General features: G+C 46.8%; 1 protein-coding gene across 1 annotated transcript; it reads right to left on the bottom strand.

Moving 5' to 3' along the window:
• CACNG7 (calcium voltage-gated channel auxiliary subunit gamma 7) lies at positions 1-21824 on the bottom strand. The gene is made up of 6 exons (XM_066374185.1): positions 21671-21824; positions 18799-19023; positions 18066-18152; positions 17529-17669; positions 1017-1162; positions 1-695 (listed from the first exon to the last, which is right to left on the bottom strand). Exons 2-6 carry the CDS (start codon positions 18992-18994, stop codon positions 438-440), a joined length of 828 nt encoding a protein of 275 aa, XP_066230282.1. The 5' UTR covers positions 18995-19023; positions 21671-21824; the 3' UTR covers positions 1-437.

The following is a 21824-nucleotide window of genomic DNA, read 5'->3' as shown; positions in this document are numbered from 1 at the left end:
TCAAGGACCCCAAGGCCCGAAAAGGAGATGGCGCCAGCAAAAGGATGGTTGGCATTCCTCGTGACTGCCAAGCCCTACCTTCCAACCCAGAGCCCCTGTGGGAAGGGGGCAAGTTGGGCTCAGGGGAGGTGGGCGCCTGCACGGTGGAACCCAAGGTGAGCGAATTGGCTATGAGGGAGGGGCAGGGCCTCAGGGAAAGGGGGCGGGCAATTGAGGGGGAGGAGTCCTCTGGAAGTGAACGGGCCCAATGAAGTGGAAAGAACAGGAAAGGGGGAAGAGCTATAGAAAAGAGGGGGCGAGGTTTATGGTGGTGGGCGTGGCCAATGGGGAGTAGGCGGGGCTAGAGTGTGAGCAGCATCCACCTGGTGGTGGGAGAGGAACTGCGTCGCAGGGAGACCCCTAACGGAAGGCGGAAAGGGGTTCCGAGGGGCAGGGCCTCAGCAGGGCGAGGTGGAGATGTGCAGGTGGTCCGGGTACTTGATGGCGGGAGGGTAGTTCTGTGTCATCTGGATGGACACGTCGCTGGAGATGTCGGAGGGGCTGCGGCCGCGGCGCCACGCCTCGGGCTGCAGGAACTGGCCCGAGTAGTCTGAGCAGTCGCTGAGACGCGGGCGGTAGAAGGCCGGGTGCGGGCGGTACATCTCCTCCTCCGCGTAGCGCTTGGTGAACAAGTACACGGACATCACGCCAGCCCCCTGTGGCAAGACAGGATCAGAGTGCCAGAGGCTAGCCCCGGGCATACTTCACTCCAAGACTCAAGACCCCCAGGTCCCAAGATCCCAGGCCTCCAGCTTCCCCTACTCTATACGTCTAGGTCCCCAAGCGCCCTCCTCCCCCTGGTCCCTAGGAGTCTAGGTCTCCAGCCCTCTCGTCCTCCAGGGCCCATGAGAACCATCTCAGACACCACTCCTAATTCAGAGTCTACACCTCCAGTCTCCTCTTCCTCCTGGACCCAGGAATCAGGCCCTCGAGACCCCTCCCCATTCAGAACTCTTGCGTGGGCCCAACAACATCACCTCTTTGAGTAGGAAGGAGGAAGCGGCAAAGGCAAAAGACCACCCGTAGCGATAGTGGAAATACTGCTCCGAGCTGCTGGGCCTGTTCATGACCTCGTCGTTGATACTGGAAATGTAAAGAACCAAGCCCACCACCAAGGAGAGGCCTGGGGGAGCAGAGGGGTGGCCTTGCTTCATTAGTAGTGAACCCTTTTCCCCAGCCCAGAACCTTCCCCTCCCACCACGGTCCTCCCCCTCCTCCCTCTCCTGGCATGGACTTTCATCTCTTGAAGCCCCTGTGTGCTGGGCCTTGGCTGGGTGCAGTGATCTTGGAGGTTAATCACCCCTTTCCTCTCCTCCACCCCAAATTTGTGTCCAGGTGTTCACAATGTAATTGGGAAAGGCAAATGTAGACATTGGTCAACAGGCAGGGTCAGGGTCAGAGTCAGGGTCAGGAGGAGCCCAGGAAAGCTTCCTGGAAGAAGGGCTCTCATCCAAGTCCTATGGGATGAGGCCCAGGGAAGAGTAAGAGTATACATTATGCCACTCTGGGCTGGAGGAAACAGCAGGGACAAAGGCTCGGAGGCTGAGCATGAGTTGATCTATCCATGTGGCTGAAACATGGACCGCAGCTACAAGAAAGGAGGTCAGAGAAGGGGACAGGGACGCATAACCCTCATATGCCAGGCTGAGGAGCTCAGCCTTGATGCCAAAGGCACTAGGGAGCCACGGAGGGAGGTCTGGAGCAGAAGAGAGACAGGGCCAGATTGGAGTGTTAGGAAATCCTTTGGGGGCTGGTTGGTTCTGGGAAGAGGTTGGAGAGGAGACACTGGAGTTGTATATTCCAGGGGGTGGAAGATGAGGCCTCAGGTGGGACTGTATGGATAATAGCAGAACCATTGATATTAATAATAGCAAATGCTTCTGTAGGTCTCACTCTGTGCTAGGCACCATTCTCGGTGTCATCTATGCATGAGCTCAGTCAAACCTTTGCCTGAACAGTTGGTGGCACAGTGGATAGAATGTTGGCCTGGAATGCAGAAGACCCAGGTTCGAAACCCCAAGGTCACCAGATTGAGCACAGGATCATAGACAAGGGGTCACTTGGTCTGCTCTAGCCCTCCAGTCAAGGTACATATGAGAAAACAATCAATGAAAAACTAAGGGACCACAACTGTGAGTTGATGCTTCTCATCTCTCTCCCTTCCTGTCTCTGTCCTGTCTGTCCTTCTCTTTCTCTCTCCTCACTAAAACAACCAAACAAAAAACTTCACAACAACCCTTTAAGTAGGTACCATTTTTATGTTCACTTGTAGCTGAGGGAAGAGGCATAGGAGGAAGTGGAAAGGAGGTCTGGGTTGAGCATTTTTTAAGAGGCAAGTGCCACTTTCTCAACATGAACTTTTTTTTTTAAACAGTAGCCATGACAAGGGTGGCTTAAGAAGGCTACAAAGGCCTCTACTACAAATTAACCCCTGTAATCCTCAGCATTTGCCCCCAGAATACTACAACTAAACACTTGTGTGTCCATCACCCCCAGAATAAATAAACAATATTTTCCATTGCCTACCACATGGGTCAGCAAGCTATGGCCCACAGGTTAAATCCATCTTTCCTCTTGTGTTTGTATGGCCTACTAGCTAAAATGATTTTTTACATAACTAAATGGTTAAAAAAATAAAAAGGATGAATGATATTTTGTGGCACGTAAGAAGTACATGAATTACATTTGGCAGTTCCTCAAAGTGTTAAAGATAAAATTACCATATGACCCAGAGATTCCACTCCTACGTGTCTACCCAAGAGAAATGGAAACATATGTCCATACTGAAACTTGGGCTTGAATGCTTCTAGCAGCATTATTCATAATAGCCAAAAAGTAGAAACAACTCAGAAGTCCATCAACTGTATGGACAAAAAAATGTGAAATGGACACATAAAGGAGTATTGTTCAGCCAAAAAAATGAATGCAGTACTGACTTATGCCACCACATGGTTGAACCTAGAAAATACACTACATAAAAGAAGCCAGATGTGCTTGAGCTGCACAGTGGTTAGAGCGTTGGACTGGAACGCAAAGGACCCAGGTTCGAAACCCTGAGATCGCTGGATTGAGTATGGGATCATAAACAGAACCCCAAGGTTGCTGGCTTGAGCAAGGGGTCACTCACTCTGCTGTAGCCCTCCAGTCAAGGCACATATGAGAAAGCAACCAATGAACAACTAAGGAACCGCAACAAAGAATTGTTGCTTCTCATCTCTCTCCCTTCTACTCTGCCTCCCTCTCGCCCCCCACCCCAAAGCCATATACAAAAGGCCAATATTAGCAATCCCTAGTGGTCTAGTGGTTAGGATTTGGTGTTTTCAAAAGACCACATATTGTATGGTTGTTTATACAAAATGACCAAACCAGGCAAATCCATAGAGACAGAAAGTACATTAGTGGTTGCCAGGGAATGCGGTGGAAGGGGCTATGATGAGCTGTTAAAGGGTGTGAGGTTTCTTTTGAGGGTGATGAAAATGTTGTGAAATTAGGCAATGGTTGTGAATATACTAAAACCCACAGAATTATATGAATTTTAGGTTGTATGAATTGTATTTCAATTTTAAAAGTCTATGAATTTCAAATTTCAGGGTGCACAAGTAAAATTTTATTGGAAGGGAAACAATTTATTTCTGCACTGCTTATAGCTATAGTGGCAATATTGGTTGGTTGTGACAGAGACTGTGGCCAGCAAAACTGAAAATATTATATTTATTATTTGGCTCTTCTACAGAAAAACTTTCCCAACCCCTGAACTACATACAGTTCCTACACGGTCTGGTCACCCCTGGTCTGTCTCTCATTGCTCCCTTTACTTAGACCATATAAACTTCTTATTCTTTTTTTGTTTAGTACTTAAAAAACACATTGATTGATTGATTGATTTGAGAAAGAAAGAACATTCATTTGTTGTTCCACATTTTAATGCACTCATCGGTTGGTGCTTGTGTGTGTCCTGACTGGAGATCACACCTGCAACCTTGGTGTATCGGGATGATGCTGTAACCAACTGAGCTACCTGGCCAGGCCCATGAACTCATTTTTTCTTGAGCTTCAGCCTCAGGACCTTTGCACCCGCTGTTCTCTCTCCTTGGAACGCTCTTCCCCCAGGTTTCTTTCTCTTTCCCTGTCACTTCTTTAGAAAAGTCTTCTATGATCTTCCTGATTGGTTTTTTTTTTTTTAAGCTCACTCACTCTCTTTCTCTCAAAGAGAAATGCAGATGAAAACTGTAAGGGGGTTGCCTGACCAGGCGATGGCACAGTGGATAGAGCATCAGACAGGGATGCGGAAGGACCCAGGTTCGAGACCCCGAGGTCACCAGTTTGAGCGCGGGCTCATCTGGCTTGAGCAAAAAGCTCACCAACTTGGACCCAAGGTCGCTGGCTCGAGCAAGGGGTCACTCGGTCTGCTGAAGGCCCATGGTCAAGGCACATGTGAGAAAGCAATCAATGAACAACTAAGGTGTCGCAACGAAAAACTGATGATTGATGCTTCTCATCTCTCTCTGTTCTTTTCTGTCCCTATCTATCCCACTCTCTGACTCTCTGTCTCTGTCCCTGAAAAAAGAAAGAAAGAAAGAAAGAAAGAAAGAAAGAAAGAAAGAAAGAAAGAAAGAAAGAAAGAAAGAAAGAAAGAAAACTATAAGGGGCTACCATGTCACACACATCAGACCATCAAAAGTTAAAAAGCTTCACAAGATTTTCTTGTGATGAGGCCAGGGGAACAAAAGCTTGTACATGTTGCTGGTAGGGATGCAAAATGGTACAGCCCCTAAGGAGGGGAGTTCGGCCATAACTGACAAGACCACACTGCTATTCATCCTTTAACCCAGCATCCCGCTCCTAGGACTCTACCTCGAACATATCTGTCCAATAATATGAAAGCTTATAGGCACAAGTTAATTCACTGCAGTGGTGTTCGTAATTGCAAAATATCAGAAACAATGTGGATGCCCTCGATTCATGAGATAATCTGTAAAACACCATGTAACAGAGTACTGAGCCATCGTGCAAAGAGAATGAGGTCGAGCTCTGTGAACTGATGTGGGTGGAGTTCAGTGATAATCCAGGCTTTACCACTTAGTAAAAAAGAGAAAGAAAAGGAAAAAAAAAGGAGTGCACAAAAAAGTATACAGGATGCTAATTTTAAGCAAAAAAGAAGGGACCATGAGCACACATGTCTGCATCTGTTTATTTTTTGCAAAAGGAGACAAGGGAAAGAAAACAAATATATGCAATTGATTGCCTACCGGGGCCAGATGAGAAGAAGAGGAAACAAGCAATAGGGCGAAGTGGCTGCCTATGCTCTGACCTCTGGAACAATGCTAATACATTATGTAGTAGCTCAGCTGGTTAGAGCATAGTCCTGATATGTCAAGGTTGCGATGTTCCTGTCGCTCTCCTCTCTCTCTCTCCTTTCCTCTCTCACTAAAATCAACAAATAAAGCCTGACCAGGCAGTTGCACAGTAGATAGAGTGTTGAACTAGGACATGGAGTACCCAGGTTTGAGACCCCAAGGTTGCCAGCTTGAGCGTGGGATCATAGACATGACCCCGTGGTCACTGGCTTGAGCCCAAGGTCACTGGCTTGAGCAAGGTGTCACTTGCTCTGCTGGAGCCCCCCAGTTAAGGCACAAATGAGAAAGCAATCAATTAACAACTAAGGTGCCACAACAAAGAATCGATGCGTCCTCTCTCTCCCTTCCTGTCTGTCTGTTCCTATCTGTCCCTCTCTGTCTCTGTAAAAAAAAAAAAAAATCAACAAATAAAAATTTAAAAATGAATCAACCAATGAATGCATAAGTGAGTGGAACAACAACTGATATTTCTTTCTCTCTCTCCCTTCCTCTCTTTCTAAAATTAATTTTAAAATTTCTATTAAAAATTTTTTTATTAAAAAAGATACATTGAACAAAGATGGGGAAAAACTGAAATTGAATATGAACAAACATAAATCAAACCGACTTCACATCAAATGAGTAGTGCAACCAGAGGATGGAGCAAGCAGTAACCTCAGCAACTTAGGGTGAGAGTACTTTGATTATACCTTTTAGTCCGATGACAAGATCTTGGCCCTGGCCGGTTGGCTCAGCAGTAGAGCATCAGCCCTGCGTGTGGATGTCCCAGGTTTGATTCCCAGCCAGGGAACACAGGAGAAGTGCCCATCTACTTCTCCACCCTTCCCTCTCTCCCTTTTCTCTATCCTTCTCTTTCCCTTCCGCAGCCAAGGCTTCATTGGAGCAAAGTTGGCCCTGGGTGCTGAGGATGTCTGAGTGGCCTCCACCTCAGGCATAAGAATGGCTTACGTTGCAACGGAGCAACACACCAGATGGGCAGAGCATCGCCCCCTGGTGGGCATGCTAGGTGGATCCCAGTGGGGTACATGTGAGAGTCTGTCTCTCTGTCTCCCTGCTTCTCACTTTTCAGAAAAATGCACACACACACACACACACAGAGAGAGAAGAAGAAGAAGAAGAAGAAGAAGAAGAAGAAGAAGAAGAAGAAGAAGATCTGAACCTTACATAATAGGGTTTTATTGTGGTTGTTTAGAGTGGTCTGGGGTAACAGTTCTGAAATTATTCTGTATACATTGTAGGGCTGAGTGCATATGTAACTATACTGATGTTTTGGGGAGCTAGAGTCCCCTTATTTTTCTGAAAGAAGGAAGATACAAGTCAGAATAGGGCAAGGAACAATGCCCTGGTGTTTAGGGGCAGTATAAGCTCTTATTTTACAAATCTATATAATTTCCCAGCTTTGTGTCCTGAAAGATTCCAGAAGCAGCAACACCTCAGCAGCAACGAGAACACCTAGTAGCCAGACTTTGGTTCTGAATATTCATCCTCCACTGTATAAGGAGCTAGGGCTCCCAGGGGAAGTAGCTCATTTGAAGCCTGGGGCAGAGACGTAAAAGTGTACTTGCATCACAATGTAAGGAAGGCCTCAAAAAAACAAAAAACAAAAAAAATAGAGGGACACATCAAATAAGAACACAGAAACTGGTTTGAGGAGGGTTCCTGTTAATCCAACTGGGAAGAATTTGAATATCAAAATGAATAAGAAAAATAATGGCATATGACACATTGTATTTTTTAAAAATGTAAACCCATACTGATATACTGTTAAAATAAATAACTAATAAAAGAGAGAGAGAGAGAGAGAGAGAAATTCTTCTTTACAGAGTTAGAAAACACCATTTTCAACCTTCATAGTAATATTGGAATTTGGGCAAGTGGACATTAAATCACTGGATGATTGACTGTCCTCACTGGAGTAGCGACTGACTACAAAGAGATGATAAAGCCAGAGAAAGACAAATAATATAATTTCACATATGTGGGGAATCTAAAGAGCAAAGTAAACAAAATCGAAACAGACTCATAGATACAGAGAACAGACTGAGGGTTGCCAGATGGGATAGGATGGAGCGACTGGGTGGAAGAGGTGAAGGGACTGAGAGGTACAGATCGGCAGATGCAGAGCAGTCACGGGGATGCAAAGCACAGCACAGGGATACAGTCAGCAATGTTGTAATAACTGTGTACGGTGTCAGAAGGGTGCCAGACTTATTAGGAGATCATTTCATAAGTTATATAAATAACCATGATGCCATACATCTGAAACTAATAGAATATTGAGCCTGACCAGATGGTGGCGCAGTGAATGGAGCATCAACCTGGGGGAGGGGGCCAGGTTGGAAACCCCAAGGACTCCGGCCTGAGCGCAAGCTCACCAGCTTGAGCACGGGGTCATTGGGAGTTTAAGGGTGGGATCATAGACATGAACCCATGGTGGCTGGCTTGAGCCCAAGGGTCACTGGCATGAAGTCCAAGGTCACCAGCTTGAACACGACATCATTGGCTTGGCTGGAGCCAACCCCTACCGCCACCCAAGTCAAGGCATATATGAGAGGCAATCAATGAGTAACTCAGGTGCTGCAACTATGAGTTGATACTTCTCATCTCTCTCTCTCTGTCTGTCAGTCTCTCTCTCTCACTAAAAATGTATACTCTACAGAATGTCAACAGTAATTGAAAAAAATTTTTTAAAGAAATTATTTTTTTAAAAAACTTTCTTTATTATAAAAGAACCCGATAGGCACCAACCTAACCAAGGGACAGAGGGTGACATCACCAGTAATGGGAAGGCTGACACCGCGACCTCCCGATGAGCCTGCCACTACTTCATTTACAAAGCATTCCTGCTGAAAATGTGTAACCTGAATCCACTGCTGAGGAAACTGGGGCATTGTACAACACGACTGGCTGCACTCTTCAAAAAAGGTCGACATGAAAGATAATTTTTTTAAAGGCACAGAAACTATATAAAAGGTTAAAGACAGAAGAGACCCAACAACAAAAAAGTGCAAAACGTAATCTTAGACTGGATCCCAAGTCAGGGGAAAGGGACTCTAACAGACAGCATTGGGACAACTGGTGAAAATGGAATAGGGACTGTGTATTAGCTATAGTATTGTACAGAGGTGAAACTCCCTGGATTCGATTATTGCACTGTGGTCAGAAAAGGAAGTACTACACTTGCTCATATGAGATCTTGGCTGAAGTGTTTAGGGGCGAAGTGTTTGCAACTGATGTTCAAGTCGCTTTGCATATAGATAGATACATAGGTGATATAAACACATGATAAATAGATATTAATAGATAAATAAAACATAGATTTAAGAATAGATGAGACCTTGACCAGACGGTGGTTCAGTGGATAGAGCTTTGGACTGGGACGCAGAGGACCCAGGTTCGCATGAACCCAGGTTCAAAACCCCAAGGTCACTGGCTTGAGTGTGGGTTCACCTGGTTTGAGCAAGGCTCACCAGTTTGAGCCCAAGGTTGCTGGCTTGAGCAAGGGGTCACTCGGTCTGCTGTATCCCCCGGTCAAGGCACATGAGAAAGCAATCAATGAACAACTAAGGTGCTGCAACAAACAATTGATGCTTCTCATCTCTCTCCTTTCCTGTCTGTCTGTCCCTATCTGTTCCTCTCTCTGTCTCTCTGTCTCTGTCACAAAAAAACAAATAGATGAGAGACAATGATAAAGTTTAAAAGATATTAATAATAATTAGATATAGATAGATGAGTGACGTACATGATGAAAGCTAGAAAAAATGAGAGGTGATAGATGTAGAAGATAGATAATAGATAGATAGATGGATAAATAGATAGATAGACAGACAGACAGAGGGATATGTAAGTTCATTGTATAATTTTTACAACATTTCTGTAGGTTAAATTATTTTCAACATAAAAAAAATTTAATAAAGTCGGTGTTCCCAAGATTTAGAGGTACAGATTGGCAGTTACAAAATAGTCATGGAGATGTAAGGTACAACATAGGAAATACAGTCAACAATATATTATTGTGATAACTATGGATGGTGTCAGGTGACCACTTTGTAAGTTATATAAATGTCTAACCACAAGGTTGTCCGCCTGAAATTAGTGTATCATACATCAACTGTAATAATAATAAAAAAAATAGGTATCCCCAAGCAGGATCTTCCCCTATGGTGGTGAAATATTACCTGCAGATTATTCATTGTAAAGAGGAAAATGCCCTTTTACAATGGAGAGCCCTGATGACCACCCCCTTTACCAAGCATTCAAATGTTTTACCACCTGACGTGATTTACTCCCTGAAATAAAAATAGCAAAGAACACAGTTCCTCTGAATCTTCTGGCCAAACATGTTTAACTTGAATCTCATCAATCTAAGGTAGTCTAGACATTACTTCCAGGATACAGAAAGTACAAGGACAGGGGAAAAAATTAAATGAGGCCACAAGGAACTGTCCAGACAAATCCAGGGTCTGAGCCATTCTACAAGAGGACGAAGACAAGGGGCGAGCTGCTAACAGAAGCAGTGATCAGCCTTAACATCCAAAAAGACATAATCAGACATTATTGTGTCTCCAATGTAATGCAGTGAGGTGTAAACAGCACCACCTATCTATAAAGTATTTTTGTCCAAAAAAAAAAAAAAAAAAAAAAAAATCAAACCTGGAGCTGAGTCAACAGCGTTACAGGAAAACACAGGGATGGATGGACATATTAAACCATGATGCAGGAATGTGATTAAAAAATCTAGGGCATGGGGATTCTACAAGACAAACGACCAGATTTCTTCAACAAATAAATGGCAAGGAAGCAAAAAAACAGGAGAGAGACCATTATAGACTAGAAGAGGCTTTGGAGATCTATCAACTAAACGCACAAGTGGAATGTGGATCCAAATTTACAACAAAGTAGCTGTAAAAAATAAAAAGCACTTATGAGACAAGTGGGGATGTTGAACACTTACTAGATATTAAATGATATTAAACATCTATTCTTAATTTGGGCTTGATTATGGTGCTGTGGCTGTTAGTTAACAAAATGCATATTTCTCAGAGCGGCACTGAACTGTTTGTGGATAAGATCATTTAAGGCATGAGACTGGTTTTAAAATAGTGTACTGAAGTGCAGAAGGAAGGTATGGCAGTGTGGCTTAAAAAAAGATGCACCATATGTTGGTAACTGTTGAAACTCAATGAAAGATACATGGCATTTCATTATACTATTCTTTATGTATTTTCATAATGAAGTACATTTTAAAAGTCGGTGTTGTAAATAAAATAGTGGGAGAACTAGTCTAGACTAAAAGAGACATTAACTAAATACTACATGTGAACCTAGATTAAATCTTCGTTCTGGGGGACCACTATAAAAGGCATTCTGAGACCACTGGGACAGTTTGAAAATGAAATAAAAAAAAAGAAAGAGCCTGATCAGGCGGTGGTGCAGTGGATAGAGCATCAGACTGGGATGCGGAGGACCCAGGTTCGAGACCCCGAGATCGCCAGCTTGAGTGCAGGCTCATCTGGTTTGAGCAAAGCTCACCAGCTTGGATTCAAGGTCTCTGGCTCGAGCAAGGGGTCACTCGGTCTGCTGTAGCCCCACGGTCAAGGCACATATGAGAAAGCAATCAATGAACAACTAAGGTGTCACAACAAAAAACTAATGATTGATGCTTCTCATCTCTCTCTGTTCCTGTCTGTCCCTATCTATCCCTCTCTCTGACTCTCTCTCTCTGTCTCTGTAAAAAAGAAAAAAAAGAAAGAAAATGAAAGCAATTACATTATGGAACTATTGTAAATTTTCTAAGTATGATAATGGTATTGTACCTATGTAGAAGACGTTCTTACTTTTAGAGATGCATACTAAAATGTTTAGAAATAAACTATCATGATGCCTGCAATTTACATTCAAGTGGGAAAGCCAGAAAAAAACGTGTGTGTGGCAAGAGATGGGAGAAAGAGAGAGAGAGAGAGAGAAAGAGAGAGAGAATATGGCAAAACATTAGCAAAATGCAGGATCTAGGTGGATAGGTGAAATATGGTATACCAGTGTTCATTGTACTATTCTATAGATTTTTAAGTTTTCATTAAAAAATTGGAATGATTAAGGTAAGATAAAATAATAACTCTCTCAACACTCCCCCTAATGTTAACATCTTCGTTTTTCATTGTAGGACTTACCACCCGACATTATATTTTTCACCTATTTGTAATTTTTTGTCACACGTCTCCCTCACCCCCACTAGGATGCTTGAAGCTAGTCTACCTCGTTTTCAATTGCATTTCTAGCATCTAGCACATGATAAATGCTAGTCGAATAGATAAGTAGATTTGCTTCACAACTGGAACTTCCAGAAAACCTCGTAGTTGCTTCTTTTTCAAACCCACTCTAACTCCCACCATTTCTCAACCTCCTCTAAGAATGAACCTTTTCTCACTCTGAACTTCCATGGCACTTTGGACTTCTAGTATCCCATAATTTTGACGTTTAGAAAGAGGGGACCCATGAAGTGTTACATGGTGGAAAGGCATCAGAGGAAAGTCTTGACAGATGAGCAGGTGTGTATGAAAGGTATACCAAAGGGAGTCCCAACAAGGCAGCCACTCAGGTACCCCAGTCAAACGCAGGGGCTCATCTTGATTCCTCTCTCTCTCTCATCTATCGAGGATGCCCAGTCATCAAGTCATGTCCATTTTACTTCCTGAATATCTCATAAATCTAAACCGCTTTTGCAAACCCAAGTCCTCTGATCCGGCTGAGGTTATCTGTGTATGCCTGCACCACTGTCGCCAAATCTTCATCTCTCTGCTTTAGAAATGGATTCTTTTTAAAACCCCTCTTGAATTCTATCTTTTTCTTGTCAAAACCTTCCCTTGGCCCCCTGCTATGCACAGGAAAAGGTATTCGTTCCCCAGACTGACATTCCAAGCTCTTTATGACCTGATCTTTGCTAATCACGCCTGCCTCTCTGTAAGTTCCATGTTTCACAGTACAGTTCTAAATAACACACATTCTCCGTCAGGAGAGTCAGGACCAGGGGTCGAGGAGAAGGAGATATTTACAAATGCAAAGGTTTTGGTTGTCGTTTTGCTTGCAGTAATTGAAAATTAAATAAAAAAAAAAAACAATGTCAGAGGGTAAATTATTCTTGTCATTCTTTCTTCTTCCTGGCCATTTCACAATAGTTCTGGTTCTCCAAAAATAACCTTCTTCCCCTTTTATTTTCTCCTTCCCTCTGTTTCTCCCTCCCTTTCTCCTTAACCCAACTCTCTCCCTACCCCCTCCACTGCAGCTGTTACAGCATTCTTAGAGCGCAGTAGGCAAGAATCACCTACCTGCCAAGCGGAATAGGCACCCTGGCTTTAGAACAATCGCGTTTCAGCACCGTGGAGAGCGGCACACACGCCTACCTTGGACTGAAGTGCTTTCTAGGGTCTTCACACACGCTGTGAACCCCATCTCCACACAAGGCATTTACTTCTCTCTCTTCACTTGAAAAATTCCCCCTCGCTTCTTTATCATTACCAACCTCGATGCCATCTCCTGTTGGAATTCTGGTCACTCCTGCTCTCCCCAACCCCCCACTGTGTCAGGTGAATGTGTCTCCCCTTTTCAGGCATGCCCTGAGCTGTCCTTATGATCCATCCGTTCTACAAATATCTCAGTATGTACTTTATGCCAGCAACCTATCAACGCTCAGCAGATATTTGTAAAGGTCTCTGACTTCCGAAGTTTACATTCTAGGAGGAGGGGACAGAAAAAAAAAACAAGATGACTGACAATAGCTATGGTGCTAAGAAACAAACATTTTAAAAAAAGAATAGCATAGCCTGACCAGGCGGTGGCGCAATGGATGGAACATCGGACTGGGAAGCAGAGGACCCAGGTTCGAAACCCCGAGATCGCCGGCTTGAGCGTGGGCTCAACAGCTTGAGTGTGGGGTTGCTGGCTTGAGCTTGGGATCATAGACAGACCCCATGGTCACTGGCTTGAGCCCAATGGTTGCTGGCTTGAAGCCTAAGGTTGCTGGCTTGAGCAAGGGGTCACTTGCTCTGCTGTAGCCCCCCACCCCCAGTCAAGGCACACATGAGAAAACAATCAATGAACAACTAAGGTGCCGCAATGAAGAATTGATGCTTCTCATCTCTCACCCTTCCTGTCTGTCTGTTTCTCTCTCTGTCTCTGACACAGAAAAAAAAAATGAATGGCATAGTAGAGGGGGCCAGGCCATATTACATAATGTTGTCAGAGAAAGAAAATTTGAAAAAGGGAACATTCCAGGCCCTTGAGAATTAGGGAGAAGAGACTTCCGAGTATGGAGGGCTCATGAGTGTAAAAGTTCTCAGGTTGGGCTGAGATCTGCATTTTCAAAGAGTAGCAGGAGGCCAGTGTGGCTGACATTACAAGCAAAGGAGGGAGTGTCAGTAGGTTAGGAAATGAGGTCACAGATCTGAGCAGTAGCCAAACCATGATAGGCCGGCATGAGGAGTTCGGATGTATTCTAAGTGCAATGGGAATTAACCAAAGCGCTGAAGAACTTAAGTGTTGTGTGACAAGTTTTGATGAATGTGAGATTGTTTTGAGAATTACTGCATGTGGGCCTCCGTTTCGGATTCAGCTGTGTCTCCAGAGCCTGGCATGTAGGATGTCTCTGTAAATGTTTGATGAGTGAATAAGTGAGTGCATGCACAAAACATGTTTTTGAGGATCGGGGTTAATGTGGGCCACGCCTGTGAAGCATGCCTCTGATGCTCTGGAGAAAGAAAATCAATGCCACTGCAGCCTCCCACCCCATCTCTCACCAATCCAACCCAGCTAGCCATTTGGTTTTATTGATTCTTCTGTCGATACTCTTCTCTCTCCAAGCCATCAAGTCTCTTGTAGCCTCCCTGCCCCAGCCCAGCTCAAACCTTAACTGCTGCTGCTCAGACCACTGCATAAGCCTCCTCCTTGGTTGGCCCATTTTCCTCTAGTTTATCCCCAGCACAGGTTGCTGAGGGGTGTTTAATACCCAGTGTGATACTGCCTTTCTGCCCCACCCCTTCCATGGCTTTTCCCAGGACTGAATGGCAGCCCCACCATTTCCCAGACCTCAGACAGCTCCTCTCTCTCTCTCTCTCTCTCTCTCTTTCTCTAAGTCTCAGTTTCTTCACTGGGAACATGACGTGCTTCAACCAGATTGTTTTGTTCCAAGAGCTAAGATACTGGTACTATTTCCATCCTTTCCTCTCCTTTTAAATCACCTTCATTTCTACGATGTTATGGGGTGGTAGAGGGCTGTGGTGAAAGCCTGGGCTGGAATCCAGCTTCCACAATGGAACAGCTTAACTTCTGATTGCTTCTGGAAAATGGGAATAATAAAGGTGTCTGCCTACTAGGTGAAGAAAAAGAAATAACTTAATTTGCATAAAGCACGTAGAATTTCCCCAAACCATGACACTCAATTAAGTGTTTATTATGATGGTTGTTGTTCTTACTACTGTGATTTATGTATACATGTATATATGCATGTAAAACTGCCATGTGTTGAGCAGTTATGCCTATAGACCAGGCACTGGGTTGGTCCTTCCCACCCAGGATTTATTTTTTTATTTATTTATTTATTTTTTTTACAAGGACAGAGAGAGGGATAGACAGGGACAGACAGACAGGAACGGAGAGAGATGAGAAGCATCAATCATCAGTTTTTCGTTGTGAGACCTTAGTTGTTCATTGCTTTCTCATATGTGCCTTGACCGTGGGCCTTCAGCAGACCAAGTAATCCCGTGCTCGAGCCAGCAACCTTAGGTCCAAGCTGGTGAGCTTTTTGCTCAAGCCAGATGAGCCTGCGCTCAAACTGGCAACCTCGGGGTCTCGAACCTGGGTCCTTTGCATCCCAGTCCGACGCTCTAGCCACTGTGCCACTGCCTGGTCAGGCCCACCCAGGATTTAGACCAGAGGTCAGTGGACTACAATTTGTCCCACCATGTGTTTTTGTAAGCTCTGTGAGCTAAGTGCGGTTTTCCATTTTTTTTAACGGTGTGGGGAAACAAAAAAGAAATAAATATTTCGTGACCTGTGAAAACTGCATTGAATTTGAATCCAATTCAGCATTGCTGGAATACAGCCATGCCCACTGCGTCCCCCCTGGTTGCTTTGACAGCGCAACCCTACAGCTCACAAAGCCTGAAGTATTTGCTATCTAATGTTTGCCGACCCCTGATCAAAATGTGTTCTCTCAACAACTCCACAAAGGCAGGCTACAGCGCACACAGTAAGGGTTGGGATTTGAACCCCAGCCTTTCCAGGTTCAGAGCAGCTTGTGCCCTCAGCCACTACACCCACAACCTGCAAAGTGCACGATGGACACCTAGAGGTGGATGCATAGATCATAGTCTATGAAACGAAGTCAAGGAAGGGGATCAGGAAATGGGGTTCAATCCTCTCAGATCACTATATTGTTACATCAGAGACCTGACACACAGCCCTGACAGCACCATTGATGCTCAGCTTGACCTTGGTAAGTCAGATCCTGGGGTGCTGGCATGAGCCCTATTTCTGTGATGAAAAACCCTCCATTCTAACCCCAGCCCTACCATTGACTAGCAGGTTGCCTCTCCTCTCTCTGCTTCTGTGAGCTACAAACAACGGAGTTTTCTTTCTAATGTTTTGGGTGGATTAAAGAAAGTCTCTCTGCCCCACTTTCTCTCTAGGCCACTATTTTTTCCATCGAAAAAAATGAGACCTTTCGTTCTGACACTCCGGGATGGTGACATCCTCTGTGTCTTATTTTAGGTCCCTGTCTGGCTCCACATGCCATGATTCAAGTTTGCACAGAGGTCGCACCCTGCTTTCCCTGAGAAAAATCTTATCAGCTTAGGTTGGAGGCACAAGGAGGTTTAGCCTAGAGAAAGCAGGGTGAGGAGTGCGGATGGTCTGGGGGAGGGGATATTTAAAAATCCATCTTTAACTATTTGCAGGGTCACCTTTAAATAGGAAGCCCAGCGGGGGTCCCCGGGACAGAATGGAAATAAGATGTACAAGAGGGTTTATTTATAAAATATCAACGGGATTAAAAGCACTAGAATAGAGTTTAATCAAATAGTGTTGAGTTAATTTGAATAAAATTGAAGAATGGAGTCAGAATGGATTGAGGTTAGTGGGACCAGATGAATGGAGTTAAATGTGTTAGAGCTGAGTTGACCTGGTCTGCCCTGGCCTCAGTGGGACCCAACTCGACCAAACAGCTGCAGTTTGGAAGATGGGAACACCAGAAAGGACTCTACTCTAGAACCCAGGACTCTTGCGTCTCAGGGCACCACCTTATGCTGGTATCTTGGGCAGCTTCCTGCACAATTCTGAGCCTCAGTACCCCCCTTTTATTAAGTGAGTGCTATTAATAACTCCTGGGCAGAGATATGATGAGAAGGGTGTGAGATCACTCAGAGCTCATCAGAAAAAAAAACTAGCAAAGGACATGCATAGTGAAGTATTTAGGGTAAAGTGTATTCATCTATCAACTCACTTTGAAATGCATAAAAAAATAGTGAGATAAATAATAGTACGATAGGTTGGTAAATGGGTAGAAATATAGACAGACAAACAGATACAGGACAAAGTAAGTCCTAGTCATATGGTCATGGCTGACTCTAAGTGGTGGGTCCATGGGTGTTCAAGCCCAAATTTTTCACCTTTTCTGTTTGAAAATGTTACACAGGAAATGAAGAGCCTTGTAATCTGCTATTTGCTAAAATATCAGGAGTGGTTAAAAATACAGCCTCCGGAAGCAAAATTTGTGAGTTTGAGCCCCAGCTCTGCTTCTCACTGTATGGCCCTGAGCAAATGACTTTATCTCTCCCCGAGTGTTTGTTTTCATATCTGTGGAATGGGGCTATTAATAGCGGTTACCTCACAGGGTTGTGCCTATCAGCCCAGAGCCTGGTACCTATTCAGCACCTAATAAGCACTCGCTATGATTCGGTCCTCTGTCAAATGGGCGCTGCTAACTCCCTCTCACAGAGGACAAAAGTGGGGTTCAGAGAGGTTCTGCAACTTTCCCAGGATTGCACAGCAAGGAAGTAGCTTACTCAGTGGAAGAGGGCCCATAGGTTCCTGGAACCTAAAAGAGTCCCCCCAACCCATAAGTCCTTTCCTTGGGCTCACCCGATAGGATGAAGAAGATGCCAGAAACGAAGGCCAGAATGGTCCTCTGTGGGCGGATGTGGCCGATGTTGCTGATGACGAAGGCGGTGAACACGAGGAAAAGACTGACCATGGGGAAGGGGGTGGCTGTGCGCACTGTCTCTGGGGGAGGGGTCAGGAGAGAGACAGGGGATGAGGAGGACAATCTGGGGGACACCTCCCCATTCACCTGACTTCTCCATTTCTACCATTCCCCTGCCCCTTTAGATGGATTCTCTCTTTTCAACAGATTCTTCTCCTTTCTAATAATTCCACTGCAGACTGCACTCCTTCACCCAGGTCACATATCCTTTTATTTAATCCCACCCCTTTCCTCTTGGCTCCACCCGCTCCCTTGCCCCACCCTTTCAACCCAGGCCCCTCCCCCTTACCCAACCATTCTGTTTTCCACTGCTTCCCTCTCACTCCACCCCTTCCCTGGTCCGGCCCTTTCTTCCACTACCTGCCCTGTGACCCTGCCCCCTTGTTGTCTAGCAACGCCACCCTGCTTCCCCTCACTCAGAATATTCTCCGTGTTTTCCGTCACCAAGTTGATCTCCGGTTCAAGAAAATATTCCGAGGCTACGCAGCGACCCTTTTCCCGACCTGGGAGGATGATAAGAAGGCAGGCTGGATGAGAGGCTTATAAATTCTACAGGGGCAGCAGGGGCGCAACGCACAGTGGAATGACCCGGGATGTGCATGGCTTAACTCAAGGGTCATGGAAAGAAATGGGCAGAGAGTCTGGGAGCACCTGTGGCCAGCTTTGCTAGAGACCAGACCCATAAGTGAAGTACAGGGCTGGAACCCTGAGTCTGAGGGAGGAGGGGTTTGGGTTAGAACTCCTGGATCCTTAGAGATGATAAGATAAGGGGTGGTGGATTCCTTGAAGTAGGAATCTACGATTGTTGGGAGGCATGAATTTTTTATCCTGCCCATTCAACACTGGAACTGTCAGGGGACAAGTTCTGAACCTAGATTACCACTTCCGGTGGGCTGGGGATGGGGAAGTCTGTGGTTCCCAGGGGGTTAGAGACCAGGAGATTGTATGAGCCCAGGGGCTCCCAGATCCAGAGAACAGAGGGCTAGAAATTGGGTCTCCATGTAGGAATTTGATTCTCCAAGACATAAACAGGGTCAGTTTCTGGATTTCTGGAACCCAAGAGATAGAACTAAGGATAAGGCCTCTCGGACATCCCCCCCCCCCAGGCAAGGCGGGGACAGTTGAATGGAGGGCAGGTGAGGTGGGTACCTGCGAAGAAGCAGACGCGCCAGAGGCCAGCATGCAGTGCCATCTTGACCTCTGTGGTCTGGTTCTGCGGCAGCACCGTCCCTTCTTCCATATACAGCCAGTAGTCAGTGCTGACCGCGATGCCCACGAGCAGCAGGCCACACGCACCAAACACGCTGCTCAGCAGGGTCAGGGCGCGGCTGCTGCAATGACTCATCCTCAGCGGCGGGGGGCGCCCTGCGGGGCCTGAGGCACAGGAAGCTGCCCTGGAGAGGCCTGATAGGACCAACTAGAGTTCTCGCCCCCATGTAGCCACCTGGGACATTGCACCCAGGCCATAGAGACCACTGCCCAAACCTGTCAATTCTGACCTCTGTTTCCTGACCCGTGTGACTCCCTCCCAATATTGGCTTTCAACCCTAGAACTGGCCTTCATACATCTGACACTTGTGTTAGGGCTCTGGATTTGAACTGAGACTCCACACACCAGGTTCCCAAACCCAGGATAAGACCTCCAACCCTAATCTTCAGCCCACATCCACGGACTGAACCTCAACTCAAACTTTGTGCCGGTACCAGGGTGCCAAATATGATTTCAACAAGAAATTCTGTTTCTAAATTCTCGACCACAGAACCAAGCCCTCCAACCTGAACCTGCACCGCGTGTCCTGACCCAAGACCTTAACCGCAGACACTAGACCCTACCAGAATTCTTAACCCTGAGCCTGGGTCTATGACTCAGAAGCTATTACACTATTACAGTGACCAGGCACTCCAACACTAGGACTAGTCTTGACTGTGCCCTCATGCAAGCAACAAACCTTGATTACCAAGCTCCAGTAAGGGCCTATGACCTCAAGTCTAAGCCAGGACCTAAATATCTGGACCCTGAGTGTTGAAATTTCAACACTGGATGTTGAGCAACATGACCTGTGTAGAAACCCTTACCCAGGTCACCCAGTCCTGATTCCAGCCACTGACCCCTTTTCTTTGGACTCTGTCTCTGAATAGAAACCAGAAATCCCCCAAGTGGGTCATTATTGACAAAGCACCCTAACCCCATACTCTGACTTCAGGCCCTTAACCTCAGGCTTACCTAAGACCTTGAGCAGAGGCAGCCTCCTAAGTTTAAACTCTTAGACTAATATCTTCATTCTTAACACCCAATTCTAACACTAAGGACTTGACCTATGACCGTCTAACTCTGATTCTGTGTCTTGACCTCAATTTGTTACCCCAGTCTGAGATTCCAGAACCCGAATTTTCCCCAATCCCACCCAAATCCAGACAGGGCCCTGAACCTGGGATGCTGGAACTACTCCATCTAAGGCTGCTCCAGACCAGAAAAACCTGGAGCCAGAATTTTGGGTGGAAACACCAGAATGTGAAAATCATGATCTAGGAATGACCTCCTCCCCCCCAAAATCAGCACCCTAACCAGAGGACTCCAGTAGAACAAGTGGCCCTCCTTCACACTAGGAATCAGTGCCCCGAACTCTAAGACCCCAGTCAGGAAGTCCTGGATCCCATCTTCCTTGTCCTCCATCACAAGATCCCGAAATTTCCTACCAGAGACTCCGAACTCCACTTCCCATGCTAGGACTTCAACTACAGACCCTCTTCAACATCCAGCCTGGAAATCTGATTCCCACAACACTGGATCTTCAAAACAAGAGATCTGCATCTCATAGCCAGGGCCCCTCACTTCCAATCAGGAATCTGGATTCTGGCTAGGATGTTCCCCATCCCTTCTCCAGCATCTTACCCCCATCTTGAACTTTTCCGTAAACTATGCCACCCCATGACTCGGGGGACTCGACATGGAATCCCCATCCTACCTCAACCAGAGACCTCTACCTCTCTGAACACCAGAGTCCCTGTCATCTGTTTAACTCTGAAGTTTAAGATCCCTTAAATACTTCCTAGCAATGCAGCCCAGATTTGTGACCTCACTTTTTAAAACCAGAATGCTGGTAGCCTTGAAACTCTGCCCCATCCCAATAGGGAGTTCCGAGACAACTTCCATCACCGCCCTCACCCCAGCCTCCAGGGCCCGCACCGCTCCCCGCCCCCGGCCTCCTGGAAGGCTCAGGGATCCGAGGCTGGCCGAGCTCCGACCAGCTTCCCTCCCATCCCCCGTCCCATGGCTCTGGGGCTTGACCGCCAGCTGCTCGCTGTTCTTGTAGTCTGCTCAGCTCGGAAACAAGCATCGGAAACCCAGTTACCCTGACTGCCTGGGCCCAGGAGGCTGACCTCAGCTCCCCGCGGTGTCTGTGCCGTCTCCGGCTGGGACCTGGCTCGTGGTCGCTGTGGAAGCCCCCTCGTCCTTGCTTCCATTCCCACTCACTCTGAACGACCCACCCATACCTCAACATCGTCCGCCAGCCTCCGGCCCTGAGCCTTTGGGACCCTCCCCTCAGGCCGGGAGCCTCCTCATCCTTTTTCACAACCTCTCCAGGAGGCGAGCACTCGGGTCCCCGGGGTCCCCTTCTCCATCTCCCTTCAGCCTCCGGGGGGGGCATGCCCCCGCTTTCCGGGAACCCCTTCTCACACTCACAGCCTGCTCTTCGTGGGCCAGCCCTGCCCCTCCGCCAAGACCGCCCCCCTCAAGGACCTGGCCGGCACCCTCCCCAGGGCCCACGGCCTGAGACGCGAACACGGAGAGTGCAGCTGCCCCACTCCGGACTCTCGGACCCCGTCCTCGGGATTCCCTAGGCCCAAATGTCACTCCGTTCTCCATTGCCTCTCGAACTCGGGCGCCCTGACCACCGGAACGCCACTCCCCAGACCACTCCCGGCCCCTTTCAGCCCCAACCCAGACCCCAGCCACCTCGAAGGGACCCCCCCACACACACACACACACCTCCTTCCAGGACCCTCCTCCAGCGCTCACCTCGCTCAGGGCTGGGCGGACGCTCCGGGCCGCGGGCCCCGCAGCCGCATGACCGGCCCCGCGGCTGCCCCCGGCCGCCGCCGCCGCCGCCGGGGTCGCCGATGCCCGCGCCCCCCGCCCCCGCCCCGGAGCCCGGCGTCCCGGCCCCTCCTGG

This window comes from Saccopteryx leptura, chromosome 3 (genome assembly GCF_036850995.1).
Source record: "Saccopteryx leptura isolate mSacLep1 chromosome 3, mSacLep1_pri_phased_curated, whole genome shotgun sequence".
Taxonomy (NCBI): Eukaryota; Metazoa; Chordata; class Mammalia; order Chiroptera; family Emballonuridae; genus Saccopteryx; species Saccopteryx leptura.
Note: the sequence above shows the minus strand (reverse complement) of the source record. Positions and strands in the feature narration are given on the sequence as shown.